The sequence below is a fragment of the Micropterus salmoides genome, unplaced genomic scaffold (genome assembly GCF_014851395.1).
Source record: "Micropterus salmoides isolate LMB-PRFRI ecotype aquatic unplaced genomic scaffold, ASM1485139v1 Ms_hic_scaffold_2, whole genome shotgun sequence".
Taxonomy (NCBI): domain Eukaryota; kingdom Metazoa; phylum Chordata; class Actinopteri; order Centrarchiformes; family Centrarchidae; genus Micropterus; species Micropterus salmoides.
In genome coordinates this window covers 35742008-35756807 of record NW_024041150.1, presented here as the reverse complement: position 1 = coordinate 35756807, position 14800 = coordinate 35742008, and the positions used below count along the sequence as shown (strand labels likewise).

Sequence of the window (14800 nt, the reverse complement as noted above, 5' to 3'; positions counted from 1 at the left end):
ATTCAGTGGGATTGATTACTTGATTAAAATGCATCTGATGCAGTGCACATATACAGTATAATATAAAAACATATAGACAGTTTATAGGACAACACAACAAACTCCGTATATTTCCTCTCTCTTGTTTTCTGTCTCAGGTTACGACATGTCAACCTTCATCAGGCGATACAGCCGTTACCTGAATGAGAAGGCCATGTCCTACAGACTGGTGGCTGTGGATTTCACCAAGATGAAGAGGGGGTATGGGAGGGCGCACACACACACACACACACACACACACACACACACACACACACACACACACACACACACACACACACACACACACACACACACACACACAAATGACAACCCCACTCATTACTTCACACTCATCTTGCCGCACACTGGGAGATGGGTGTTTAGCTTTTGGCACTAAAGTGAGAGAACAACAATAGACACAAGCTGACAAAACCTTTTTATTTACGACGACAGTATTCAGTATTGAGCTGAGCTTAGCACAAAGACGAGGGTCCAACTGCCGATCCTTGACATGAAGTGCATCATATTTTTTATTAAAATATTTTACCAGATTTAAAAATGTTCATGTTTCTCTGGCTTTTAAATACAGCTAAATATTCTGTCATCTAGTGTGGTAGATGTGAAAGAACTACTTTGCTACATTACCTAAAAAGTACTAGCTTATTGGAGATTCTAATTTTTAGCCCCATAAAACCATTTGGCTGTCTTTGCTCCTTCCTAGGTCAATAACTTTAGTCATCCTATCTTATCTCAGGTTAGGATCCTAAATTGCTTATGAACCTTTAAGTCTGTTACCAAGCAACCGATGCCACTTTTCTCACCTAGCCGAGCTAAATGACTTTTGATCGCTGTTTTTTTGTAGATTTTTTTTTAATGAAACTGAAAAATGGGGCAGAAACAACAGCTATCATTGAACTTCAAGTCACGTGACTTCGAGGTGTTGGTGACCTCCGTCGAGAAATCCAAAATTGCATAACTAAAGTATTAATCTCCCGAGTTCAGCGTTATGTGAAGAGAGTGGGCTAAAATAGCAGACACAGTCTCCGTCATATATCCGGCAACCAGCGGATGATGCTGTGAAAAAGAAAATAAGTCCACTGACAAGTGATATGAAGAGAAAGGCAACTCTTGTGCCCAAAGAGCAGAGGTGAACTGGTGGTGGCTCCTCCTGTGTTTCCTCACTGACGGTGGCAGAAACCCGTACTCTTCTCTGGAAAGTTAATAATACTAAAGTTAAGTTAGGAGAGTTTATTTAAGATTTTACGAAGTTAGAATTTGCTTCTTTAATAGCAACTTGGAAAAAATTCTATCTTAGACTCCTCCTATCTTAACTTAAGACTTAAGATAGGAACTTTCTGTAATACGACCCCTGGTGACCCTGGACTTGAGGTCTTGAGGAAGGTTGGACCCTTCTCAAGTGTTGCCAGGGAGTCACTGCTCCAGGCTGAGTAACAGTTCAGCACATGGCCCCCAGTTTTCAGAAAGTCCAACTGTTGTGGAATGACACTGAATCTGTTGTCATGTTTATCCCGCAGAACAGACTGTCATTATTTATTTAAGCTATGTGTTTCAGTCGCCATTTGCTGCAAGCCTTTCACCTCTGGAAGCTGTTACAACTTTGCATTACTGTGAAAACTTTTGTATGCAAAACACGAGTTTTCTTTCTTCGTTTCCCATCATTTCTTCATTACTTTTTCGTGCGTTTTCCCAATTTGCATCAGAATTTGCATAAGAATTTCCCTCAACAAAGGTGCCTGCTGCAATGTTGTGTTTGTGTGTGTTTCCTGTTTTGTCAGGATTGACGGTGTGATGCGTACCATGAACACAGAGAAGCTGATCAAGACGCTGCCCATCATTCAGAACCAGCTGGATGCACTGCTGGATTTCCAGGTACTAAGTGTGTGTGCGTGTTTGTGTGTGTGTTTGTGTTTTGCATGCACGAGTGTCTCGATGCATGCTTGTCAAAGCTGTGGTCGATTCACTTTCCAATCAAAATGTAAATTAAAACCACAGTTTGAAACCTTTTTTTTTATTTTTATTGATGGAGTATAAGGAGCACATTATGGCAACAGATTTAAAGGTTTATTGTTTGTGTGTGTGTGTGTGCGCGCGTGCGCAGAAGGGAATTGGGTGGGGATTTGGAGAAATTGGTGGGTGCATTGTGGTTTGTGCCAGCGAGCTTCAAAGAGCAATAAAAATGGAGGGTGACGTTTCTCATTGGAATGCGTGTTTGCTGTTTGATAGTCTTTCTTTGTGTGTGTGTGTGTCTCCGCATGATGTTCTTTCCCACCTAAAGTGTATCAATACCAAGGGGTGCTGGTATTTTGAAAAAGATGTTTGTGGATATCTGAAAGAGATGTTTTCTTTCTTTTTTTTAAGTCTTGGCAAGATGTGACAGAGATGCCTCGTTTACCTTTTCTCTCTCTCTCTCTCTCTCCCTCTCCCTTTCATCTCTTCAGGCCAACCCTAATGAGCTGACCAACGGAGTGATCAACTCAGCCTTCATGTTGCTCTTCAAAGACTCCATCAGGCTCTTTGCTGCCTACAACGAAGGGGTCATCAACCTATTGGGTAACACACACACACACACACACACACACTATATATCTCCTAGGATAAACGCAGCCTACAGCAGTGAGCCAACTGATGCTCTCTGCTACATGTGTCACAAATTATGAGGTGTAAGTGCAGCTACAGTTTGTTTTGTGTGTACACCCTCATGTCTGTCAAATATGTAAACACAAACTTAACAGCAACACACACACACATTTTGACAAGCTGTCATGTAGCCGCTAAGTGCTTCTGTTGTCTCCACTCAATCATGCTCTGATTGTTCCTGCCTCCTTTCTCCCTTCCTTCCTTTCCTCTTTTTTTTGTTGTTAATCTGTGTTTCTCTGTTTTGTTTTCATCCCTGCCCTCACTTCCCTGTCTCTGTAGAGAAATACTTTGACATGAAGAAGAACCAGTGCAAAGATGCTCTGGACATCTACAAGAAATTTCTTTACAGGATGACGAAGCTGTCAGAGTTCCTCAAAGTGGCTGAGGTATAGTCGCACACAAACACACAGTACACAGAAAAGTACATGCACACACACATCAGGAATTAGATTTTCTTTTTGTTAGTTTCTGCCCACAGATTTTTTTTTTTTTGGAAGAGTAGCTCTAATTTAAATGAGCTATTCCCCACAATTTCTCGTCTGTGTCTTGTCCTGACCACATCCCCTGAACGCACATATTTAAACATTATTAACACATGTATGTACACACATCACATTTTCAAACACCACTTGAATTGTGTGTTTTCCACATAAAGGCTCCATTTTTCCACATAAAGATGCCACAATTTTGCTCACACAGCTACTGTACTGTGTGCAGACAAGAGTGCTCGACTTTACTCTCACTGCCCTAAATCTGCTGTACAGACACTTACACACACACACATACATATATATATATATATATATATGCGTGCACACACAAACCCAAAATAACCCGAGGATGTGGTTAGGTGCTCCGTTAGGTCTCTCTCCCTCGGCTCCCCACACTCCTCCATCTAATTCTTTCTTCTCCCGCTCTCTTCCCTCTCGGCCTGACAAAGATAGATACTCATGTGGCTCTCCTTCGCCCAGTGCCCACAGATCATCGCTCTTTTTTTTTTCTCTTTCCTCTCGTGCCATCGTCCTTCCCTCCCTCCTTTGTTTAGCAGACAAGAAACTGGGAATCAGCTGCTGTAACTTCAGCTGAAGGAACTACATTGGTCTTTCGTGTTCTCTGCGTTAACGTACATTTGAATAAATGGTCCATTTGTCTTTTTCTAATTCGGTTTTAAGGCGCTACCTGAATAATTAAGTGTGTTTTTTAGACATAATTTAAAACAGTAGTGCTTAGTAAAAAGACCCGCACACATTCAGTGAATAAACTGATGAGTTGCTCTGTTTTTGACAGTACACGTCTCAAACATGTCATGAATTCTTTTTTCTTTTTTTTTTTTAAGCTAAACTCTGATCTGAAGTCTGTTTTCTAATCATATTCGGTCACTGTAGATCATCTGTTGTTGGCACACCCACTAAAAAGACATATATAGTATATATTAGGTCCTATGTTGACAACTTTCTCAGTAGATTTTGCGTTACTTTGCACAGTGGTAGAGGTGAACTAACTTTTTACCACCCACTCTTCTTCGCCCACTTCCACAAACTGCTGGTACTTTGAAAAGTTACATGAACATAAAATATATGTATTTTTTGACAGATTTGATTCTTATCTTAACATTTATTGAGTTTTTTGTTTTGTTTTTTTACAAACAAAACAATATTTTTTAAAATAATCCATCTACATGCATGCAAGTGTACATAAAGGGGCCTTAAAGTACCATGTCTCTTTACCATCAATGTATTATAGCAGAAAACATTATGTACAAATTCATTATAAGGGTCCAGTGATCAAAAATAGCTTGTTTGTTATGTTTGTTGTTTGCCTTTTTTGTGATCATGTGTAACAACTTAATGAATATTTAAGAGTCCAAAAAAAAACAAAGCTTCAAAGCAGGAGTTAGACGTCTAGAATGGCATCTTCAAAGAAGCGGGAGTACACTCTTATCAACTGTTATTTATATTTTCTGCTGATAAACCTGACGATGGCGACTGGTGTGTTTTAACAACTGCTTAGCAAGAAAACCAAGGTCATGTTGATGATTATTCAAAAGCCCCCCGGGGCTTAATGTTCTTTATCTGTGTCCTGAAAAGTCGACATGTTCACACACAAATGTTATCTGTCTTGAGTTGTAAATTGTCTTTTGGAGATGACTTTGGCGTAGCTGTCCTCTTTTTATTTATATATATATATTTTTTTATGAATGTTTTTAGTGTTGTCACGTCATTATTCATCAGTTGCCACGGTCGCTCTCCCTCATTGGTCAAACATATTTATCACTGTCCAATCATCATCGTCATTCACTGTGAGGATTGGCCGTTTCGTCCGGCCAATCCAGATGTCGAAAACTTTTTCTTGTTTATTTCTGTTGTCGTTTATGTTGACACTGCCACTGCATGAAGTAATGACTCCCCTGTTTTTTTTTTTCTTTTTCTCATCTTCTTTTTCTTTTCTTTTTTTTTTAATGGATCCTGCCCTCTTCTTTGTTTTGTTTTCTTCTCCATTTTATCCCACCTACCTTTCTCCCCTTTTTATTTTGCTGATTTGTTTGTTTTTTGACGACAGCAAGTTGGAATAGATCAGGGTGACATCCCAGATCTCTCACAGGTCAGTGTACATCTCACCTTCCACTTCCACTTCCTCTGCTCTTTTGCGGTTTCTCACTCCTTTTCTTACTTTCCTACCTTTTCACCTTTCTGTCTGACTTTCCTTCAACACCACATGGTTTCATTACTCCCTCTGTGCTTTCATCCGACTACTCACACCACATCTCACCCCTACATATACCTGTGCCGCCCTTCCCCACCCCCCTTACCGAATGTGTTCACCCATTCTCTCTCCTCCGCCCACTCGTTTTTATTTCAGCCATCTCGTCTGACCCGATCGTAGTCTAGGCAACTCCCCTCTGGTTTGATTGATTTCCTGCTTTCTCTTTCACTTCTAAACGCTCACTATAGATCCAACAACAGGCCAAGGTGTGAGGTTGTCCCGCTTAAACACTGCACCATCAGCTGGCCAGCTGCAGGTTTCATCACGTGGATTTGAAACCCTGAGCAACTGGCGAACAATGACCTTTTGACCTTGCATCTACAAAAATAATGATAATTGCATCAACAAGGGGCTTAAACAAGACAGCGTCGCTACAAGGGAATAAAGACTACATGATTTCTGTTTTTAATTGTCAAGGATACAGTTGGCCTTTTGTCTAATTGTTAATTCAGAGGATTTGTTTCAAGCATGGTTTTCATCTTCCTAATGGTTTATGGGAGGACCTAAGAGAGATTGATGTCTCTGGTTAGGCAGGCACACGTGAAGTGACATAGCAGGCTGAGAAACAATGAGTTTGTATTTGATTCTGGAAAAACAGCTGTTTAAAATTCAGCGCAGTACGATAAACTGTCATTTGTAGATCAGCTTTTTTTTATCTTCTCACAGCTTTAAAACTCCAGTCATGTGTAATAATTTTAGACATCCGGTTTAGTGTTGAAATGATTAGTGGATTAAAGGATTATTCAATGGACAGAAGATGTATCTATCAACAATAAGGCCGCAACTAACGATAATTCATTATCAGTCAGTCTGTTGATTATTGTCTCTGTTAATCGGTTGCTTTTAAGAAGTCCTAAATAATGTCTTTAAATGTCTTGTTCTGTTCAACCAACAGTCCAAAACTCAAAGGTATTTAGGTAACAGAAACGTCACAAATCCGTGCAGCTGTGAAGCAGGAACCAGAGCATATTTGCTCGTAAAATGGCTAAACTAAAAAAAGTTGCTGATAAATTTTCTGTCAAACGACTAATCAGTTGAATGGATTTATAGTAATTCTGTGTGAATTATTTAAACACAAATGTCAAATATTTATTAGTTAGAGGTTTTGAAATGTGAGATTTGCTGCTTTGCCGATTTTCTATAGTATTTTTAACATTTTTGACTTTTTGGCGGGCAGTTGATTGAATTCCTGTTGGGAGACAGGTTCAAAAGGACGACAAAGAAAACAGCCACTCTAATGTCTCATAGCAACCAAGTGCATCTTTACCTATAATTTACCCAGGAGATACATTTTTAATACAGTTTGACATTCGCCTTCTTCTATTTCTTGCTTTCTGCTATGCTTTCAGTCACTGTATGCAGCTGACATAATTTTTATTGCCAAGAAGAAAGAAACATTTGGTTCAGACTTTGGTCAGCACCCTGGGTATCAGAATCAGGAATCTCTACCAATAACTGACTGATTTAGCAATAATGGGCAAAAAATAATTAGTTGCAGCCTGGATTGGGTTGAAAAGTTGTCACATTGGTGTTTTTCTGTCTCTAGAAATCTTTATAAAAATCCCCCACGCACAAATACAACTCTAAGTTATTACAGCCGCAGTGGGACGTGGTCATGTCTCACTGAAACTCAGAGTGTAGAACTGGAGGTTAACAGCAAGTGGACTGACTGTGTTGGTGTCGTCGTGAAACTGCACACTTCGCTTTGGTCGTTAAATAGACGTTTTTTTCCTTCTTCCTCGTCTGCCGCAGAAAACAAAAGGATCATACATTGTAGGTGGTGGGTTGCATACTGTACTGCTTACCCCCTCCAACCTGCTTAACCCCTTGCATGAACATCATATATGCTCGTGTGTGTGTGCGCAACAATACACACACTCCCCCCATACACTCCCTGGCATGCCCTAGTTTATTGTTTCCAGTGTGGAGTGATATGGCGTTGACTGAGTACAATGTGTGTGTGTATGTATGTGTGTTGGCCTCAGGTGGATTGCCTGTAGCTCTCAAACACACACCCACACACACACACACACACCCAGAGCTCTGGCATGACAAGCTAAAGGCCATGAAACCTCCATGAATAGGAAATGAGGCTTCAGCCCTCCGTCTTCATCTGCATGAAAGTCGACTCGCTCATTTAAATTCCCCCCTTCTCCTTTTTTAGATGTTGTTTATTTCATATTGTCATGCACTGCATCATTGCTCCAACATGCATGGAGGAGGCGCTTTAATAGTGAACGACCCGAGCATTACCCTGTCGTAATTGTTTTAAAAACATATTAAGGAAACATGAGAGAGGAGAAAGGGGGGGATTCTTCCTTTTCTTCTTTATTTTTTTTCTCCTTGCCTTCCAAAGTTAGAGCCATCTCTGAACATGTTTAGATGAAAGCAAAGTACACAATATGTCAAAAGGAAGACAGGCAAGCGATGAGGAGACACCCTGTTGAGTGTGTGTGTCAGAGCTAATATTGACTGGGTGTGCACGAGGTCTTCTTTTCACCTATTCAGACCCACTGACAGTTAAAATGGTCTCTTTCTCTTCTGTGAGGCACTGTTTCTTTAACAGCCAGGCAACAGCTTGGCAAGAACCCGCTGTCTAGCCAGCCGCAAAGGACTCGGAAGCCAAAACACTCCCAAGTGTGTGTGTGTGTGTGTGTGTGTGTGTGTGTGTTTGCGTGCATGTCTGCAGCCCTACTGACAGCAGACTTAGCATTCTTGCGGATGGAGAGACAGACATGACGTTGTCATATTTTCTCAGTGGAAGAATTTCCTCTGCTCTCTCCTTGGCCAGAAGAGAGCTGAGCTATTTCTTTTTTTGTGAGTTAAAGTTTGAGATTGTAACACTTAATAATGGAGCTGCCTCGCTCGCTTTTTCCCTTCTTGTTTCCCGCGGTTCTTGAGCATTAATGAGGCATCTAACGAGAGCTGGATACATCGTGTTGTGCGATGTGAACATTTGGAGCTGAACTTGAATTTGTGGCTGAACTGTGTTTTCTGTAGTAACGTAGCAACAATCCCCAAGTAACCTGCTCACTAATAGTTGGGCTCAAATTTAATGCAGCTGCCTTGTGTCATCTCACAACAAACAGCAGTTTAGAGACTCTTGGCCTCATTTTTTCTTACAAAAATTTGAAGAAAAAGTTAAGAAAGAGTAAGACTTTAATCTCAATCCCCACATGGAATACATGCGCAGAGACTTGTTAAATTAGAGCAGAGACACGCTGACAAGCCAGTGCATCCTGGCACTCATTGTTCAAGTGTGATGGGACCTCACAGTGCGGGGGGAGGAGGGGGGCACTTCAAGATAAGCAAAGGGCACAGCAAAGGGAACAATGGAAAAATGAAAGAGAGCCCAGAAATGATTGCCCTCTGCTAATGTGAAGTCGGGAGCAGAAGTGGCGTGACCTCTCCTCCGCACTCCACCTTTTACCTCGCTCTTTGTTTTTCAACCTCCTTCTTTGTTCTCTCTGTCTCTCTCTTTCTCCTTTGAGTCTCCTGCTAACAGCGTGAGTGTTTGCTGCATGTTGCCATGGCTATTCTTGGAGCCTGATGCACTCTCTTACCTTCCTGTGAGACCAACTAACTCTGGGTGCTGTGTGTTTGTGTGTATGTTAAGTGTGTGTGTGTGTGTGTAGGCGGGTCTTTTTTTGAGCATATGAGAGAGACAGAAAGTGAGAAGAGATTCTCAAAAAACTTGAGTTGATTGCTGAATTCCTTTTAATCCCTTTTCTCTGCCAGGCCCCCAGCAGCCTCCTGGAGGCTTTGGAGCAGCACCTGGCCTCTCTGGAGGGCAAGAAGACAAAGGAGTTGAATGCAGACACCAGGTAAACATCTTAATTTCCTGCCAGTTACATAAGGTCTTCCTGAAACATCTCAAGTCAAGACCTGTGAGGGGGGAAAAAAAGAGAGAAATATTTAAGTTTGGCTTGTGTCTTGCAGAGCGTCCACCCTGTCCAGCGCCGTCTCATCCCTCTCCTCCACTGGCATGTCCTTCAGCCGCATGGATGAGAAGGAGAAACAGCAGGCCTTGGAGGAGGAACAGGCCAGACTGCAGGCGCTTAAGGTAACATGTTTTGTACTTTTTGTACCAAATCACCTCTGAATCAGGGGGTCAGAGTCAGTGCTGTTGCAGCAGAAATGCCAGCAGGTCTACTAGTTGCTGCTGTCACCCTTTCATCGCCTCTTTGCCCGATTCAAGCAGCTCTCAGCTGCTACAAACGTCCTAAATGTAAATCTATGAGTTAGGCCTCATTTAAAGCAGGTATTAACATGTGATTTGTATATAGATACATTACTGTGTGAGCGCTGGCCTTTGCCACGCTTGTTATCTTTACCATGCCATAATTTATTTTTGTTGAGTCATTTTTACCTCAAAGTACTTCTAAATAGTTTATGGTCGTATGGTCAGTGCTGCTTAAACCTGTCCTTCCTCTTCACTGGCACAAAAACTGCTGACCTAATCCTTCTCTACGTTTCCTTTTCTTTAACTTGCAGATTCCCCTTTCATTTTAACCGGATGTAACCAAACTATACACCCTCTACTCCTGCTGACACAGCTAAATGAATTAGTATGGGCAGTTACACTTCTCCTTAAGAAATTGTCAGCTTGTTTCTGGGAGTTGTGTTGTTATCATATCAAACACATTCATTTGTAGTCTCGTGCGGCCCTCTGGCCCCCTCTTGTTTTTTTTGGACTCCAATGCATTTTATTCTGGAAAGGCAAGTCTCGTTTGGACAATGATTTCTGATCACCGGCGTTTGAGTGTAAACCTGATAGTAATAAGTGTTGGCATTATCTCCATTCTGCCCCCATTGTGATCGGATCTCAATATTGTCAATCAGTCTTTGCGAGGGATCGTTTACAAGCTAGTGTTAATACTTGTAGCTTTTCCTGCCGTTGCTTAAGCTAGCAGGAAGAAGGGGGAGTTAACTGACTTTTCAACTAACTGGGTGATTTAAAAAAAATAAAATTATTGTAATTAATAAAGAATGTGGTCATGCTGTATTGACTACATTAACACTGGGATAACCTCCAATCACATTGCAAGCCAGACCTCCTTTAGACTGTCTACTGTGCATTGAAAGAGTACACCACTGATTTAGCATTGCACTTATGTAATATTGGCAGATTTACACTGGAGAAATATAAAACAGAGTATCAAAACTTCTTCCTTGTCAAAACCTGTCACCTACATAACCCACAATTCAAGTTGGCTGCCAACATTTCAGTTGGAGATTTGGATCTGTTATATTAGTAGCGGCTAATGTAATCTAGAGCCTCAAGCATAGATGAGGAGCGGGCTATAGAGGTCTGGTAAGCTCGCTTCTTTCTAAATCCACACCCACAGATTTTTATTTTATTGTAAATCTTGTAGTCTTGAGCCCCAACCAACGCTGACTGAAGTTACACTTGATCACTTGAGGCAATCTATCAGAATTCCCGCAGCTCCCTCGTGAACCATAAAGGCCTTTATACAGTGCACTCTACCCCTTTTAACATGTGTTAAAAGCACATTGGATATCCATACAGATCACTTATTAATACCATGTGTAAATGGGCTCTTTAACATGACATTTAATGCAATAGATCCAAACCACATTGTTTATCCTTGTCTAGCTTTTGTCTGTGTGTTTTTTTTATTTTTTTTGTAAGTGTATGTCTGTGAAAATATTCCTGCTGTATATATTTTTTGTTTGCATTGCGTGAAAGCACAGAGACCTGCTGAGAGCCGAAGTCAAATTTCTTGTTTGTGTCAGGACGCAAGGCCAATAACAGGGGTTCTGATCTACATATGTTTACATGCATAGTAACATCTTGTAGTTTGTATGGACCCCTTTTTGTCATTTTAATGTCCCCTTACATTATTTAGTTGTGCCACTGATAAGTTAAGGTAGCTAGACTGGATAAACACATTGTACTAGACATGGCGTTATAAACCTGTTGTATGATTTAACCTACTTGTAAGACGAAGGTAAGGATGAGTGTGATACAGGGAAGAACAGCGGCCACTTTCAGGTTGAGTATTTGTACACGGGGTTTTGATTGTAACTGCAGTCATGACCCTGATTTAAGACCATGCCATGACTGTGCTAGCAGAGCCGCAATGAAACTTCATATCTGCAGCAACTACATAACGCTAGAACCCTGCAAAATGGCACAACTTGTTAAAACAAAACATAAAAACATATAGTGCTCCATTTTGCTGTACTGTAGAAATCAGACTGATTTTGTTGTTGCTGATAGATTGCCAAGCAACTTTTGCTGTTGGGTGAGTTCTCAACTCCATTTGAGGATAAAGGGCGGGAGTCTCTGTGGTGAGCCGAGCAATAGAAAAGTCAAGTGTAAAATGTGTTGACATTTCTTGCTCCAGCCCTGGGAGTCCTGCCTTACAGCAAACTGTAATTGAGTAAGAGCAGTGAAACTACAGAGCAGGCACACAGCGGCTCGGTGTGAGTGTGCGTGCGCGTGTGTGTCCATGTTAAGCATGCTTGCATCTTGACAGAGAAGATACAGTATGTGTCTAGCAGTGTTGCCGGTATCTCTGTGAGCTTTTGTTGATCTGTGTTTGTGTGAATGGAGCATGTGTATATCGTGGTAGATTAGGCGCTGTGAGCGCCGCCAGTGCGTCTTGGTGTGTTTGTTTGTGTGCGCTGTTGATTGGATTTTAGCGCGCTGTTTGCTTTGTGCCCTTGGTTGCCCTGTTTCTGCCAAGGTCCGCTGATTACCTTTGGGTTTAGTTAGAAAGGGGGGAGGGAAGACAAAGTGAGAGTGAGAACACAACAGAGTAAGGAACCGAGTGAGAGAGCCGGGGTGAGCAGGGTTCGTCCAAATACTCTAGTCCAGCTGTCTGAGCGCTCTGGTGTCCATATGGACTCAACACACACACACTTGCACGCTCAGCTACTGTCCAGCTGGGGCCTCAGCCCAAACAATAACAGCAGTTGCCATTTGTTTCTCGCTTCACTGACAGAATATGAATGAAGAGGACTCGGCCCGGCTGAGACTGGTACAGCAGGAGATTGTGTTTATTAATCTGATCAAAGTCCAAATTCCTTTAAAGGTGGGAAGAGGGTTGTGTAAGTGAATGGCCATGTGTAAATTAAATAGGCAAAGGCGCTGTGAGAGCAGTATTTCCATTCCCTTTGTGGGAATCCATACTAGAAAATCTACACCTTTTGTTGGGCTGTAAATTGCTTCCCTTGTCTACCAAACAGTACATATTCTGATAAAAAAAAAAAAAACTGTTGTTATATCTCGGTACATGTTCCCACACGATAAGACACAAATGTATTGATCCCTGTGGAGATATTAAGGTCACTGCCGCAGCAAAAGTAATAAGTTCCTGCGGGAAATGTAGGCAGATGGAACATAAGCACAAGAAATAAGCAAAACGGCAAGAATGATAAAAATCAATCAATAAAGCAATGACTTTTTATTTAGTCACTTGTGGGAGGTTGAATATGTTATATAGACTGCAGTGAGAAACATTATGGATTACTTATACTATATTTAATGTGTTTTGTTTAGATTTACACTCATTGTCATGTAACACAATGTTGAAATGTGTTGTCATACAGCGTCATCTTTAAGCTACAGAGAGAGGAAGCTGTTGACAGTCATGTCCCCGCTGTTAGCAGGGTGCATCAAACTAGCCCTGAAGCAAAATTCATGCAAGGAATGAGAGTCTGGGCAGGGAGGCATAGGGAGATTGGAAATGTGTTGGAGCACCTTCAAAGTGCTGGAGTGTTCATCTTGGATCAGCAGGTCAAATAACTTCTGGTAGTTTTACTGCGTTAAGTAGGCGGGTTTCTGACCTGAGAGCAGTCTGAGACTTCAGCGTTTGGTTAACTGGTTGTTGTCTTGCAAATATCAGCAGTATTTTGCCACCGTTGGTGCTAAATGAAAGTGACTTGCCGGCACAGCCACATCAGGCTTCTTATGTCTTGATTTGATCAGCATGAATGGACTGAAAACAACGCAAAAAATCAAAACTGATTGTTTGTTCTTGGCTTTACTTCAATTTAGCTTTAGCGGTGGCTGGACTTTGCTGATGTTTGCGTATCTGTCACATTTCCCCTGCACCTGGGTCTCAGCAGGACAGAGGCAGATACTGTTTGAGATAAGCTGAGTTTTTGTTTTAGCACCACACAATAACAGGGCTGGAGAGTTTGTCACTAGAAACCAGCATCATTAGTTTTAAAGTGCTTGAAACTAATCGTCTATCATCATAATGTGTATGTATCCAACACCACCAGGCAACCTTGGCAAACAATACAGAGCAATGAAACTGACTTTTGAAATTCAGTTGGATGCAGGCCTGGTTTTTGGTCTTAAATCTAAAGCCAACATATAATATAATATCACCAGAGCACACAGTTTTAAGCTTTACTCCCAATGACCCGATATTGGGAATGTTTGCGATGAGATATTTGCCAAGGATCTCCAAACAACGTGGCTCAAATGGACCAAAGGGCACTTAACACAAGAAGTTACAGGAGGACAGCGTAGGAATTATGGGTGTTTTTTCCTCTATGCGAGAATATTGATTTGTATATCCTTAAATTTACATGCGAGAGAATGTGTTTGCCATTTTCCAGGATTTGAGTGTACTGGAAACAAAACTCTTAATCATTTCCAATGGGAAATGGCTGTTTAACCTTCGTCTTCCTGATCACAGTGTGGTTTTTCTTTCTGGTGTGTGTGTGTGTGTCTTTGTCTTCCAGGACCAGCGCCTGAAGGAGATCAACATGCATACCCCGCCCTCTGCCTCCCCAAGCAGCCAGTCGATGGGCAGCGCCAACAACAACCACATCTCACAAACCCCGGAGTTGTTCGGCACCACGCTGTCTGCCAACAGGTGCGCGCAAACAAACACCCGTCAGCCCAAATGTTTCACTCCATGTACAGCAAGACGTTCACCATTTAAAACCAGCATGACTACGTTTTTGAGATATTGAATATTATGCACAGATAGGTAGATGCGTAGACAGACGGATATCGGTTGTGACACCTGTGGTTCTGGTGCACCCAAACAAATTCAGATAGTTGTAATAAAGACATCAATCAATAATCGGCTTTCTCTCCTCATGCCATAACCAACCGAGATCTGAGTTGCACAGCGCAAGTAGTTTCCCACACAACATAATTAGGCGTGCAGCGTGTCTCCTGCAACTCAGCTCACTGTGGCTGCTCCTTCCATTACTGTTTGCAATATTTAATACTGATCCACTGATTAAAAAAAAATACAGAAAATGAGGCTGTAGTTTTGATGAACGACGCTTCACAATAAAATCCACTTATTGTTTCACCAGTTGAATGCTTTTAATGTGAACTAGCAGCAGTAGTGAAGTTCAGATT

General features: G+C 41.5%; 1 protein-coding gene across 7 annotated transcripts in view; it reads left to right on the top strand.

Moving 5' to 3' along the window:
- The window catches only part of si:ch211-200p22.4 (phosphatidylinositol-binding clathrin assembly protein), an 81043-nt gene that overhangs the window by 41442 nt on the left and 24801 nt on the right, over positions 1 to 14800 (top strand). For all 7 annotated transcript variants that reach the window (XM_038731240.1, XM_038731243.1, XM_038731244.1 and 4 more), the window contains exons 4-11: positions 138 to 240; positions 1818 to 1911; positions 2481 to 2592; positions 2959 to 3065; positions 5239 to 5280; positions 9181 to 9266; positions 9382 to 9505; positions 14167 to 14300. In XM_038731240.1, the coding sequence (XP_038587168.1) occupies positions 138 to 240; positions 1818 to 1911; positions 2481 to 2592; positions 2959 to 3065; positions 5239 to 5280; positions 9181 to 9266; positions 9382 to 9505; positions 14167 to 14300 (802 nt within the window). The remainder of the gene's footprint in view (positions 1 to 137; positions 241 to 1817; positions 1912 to 2480; positions 2593 to 2958; positions 3066 to 5238; positions 5281 to 9180; positions 9267 to 9381; positions 9506 to 14166; positions 14301 to 14800) is intronic.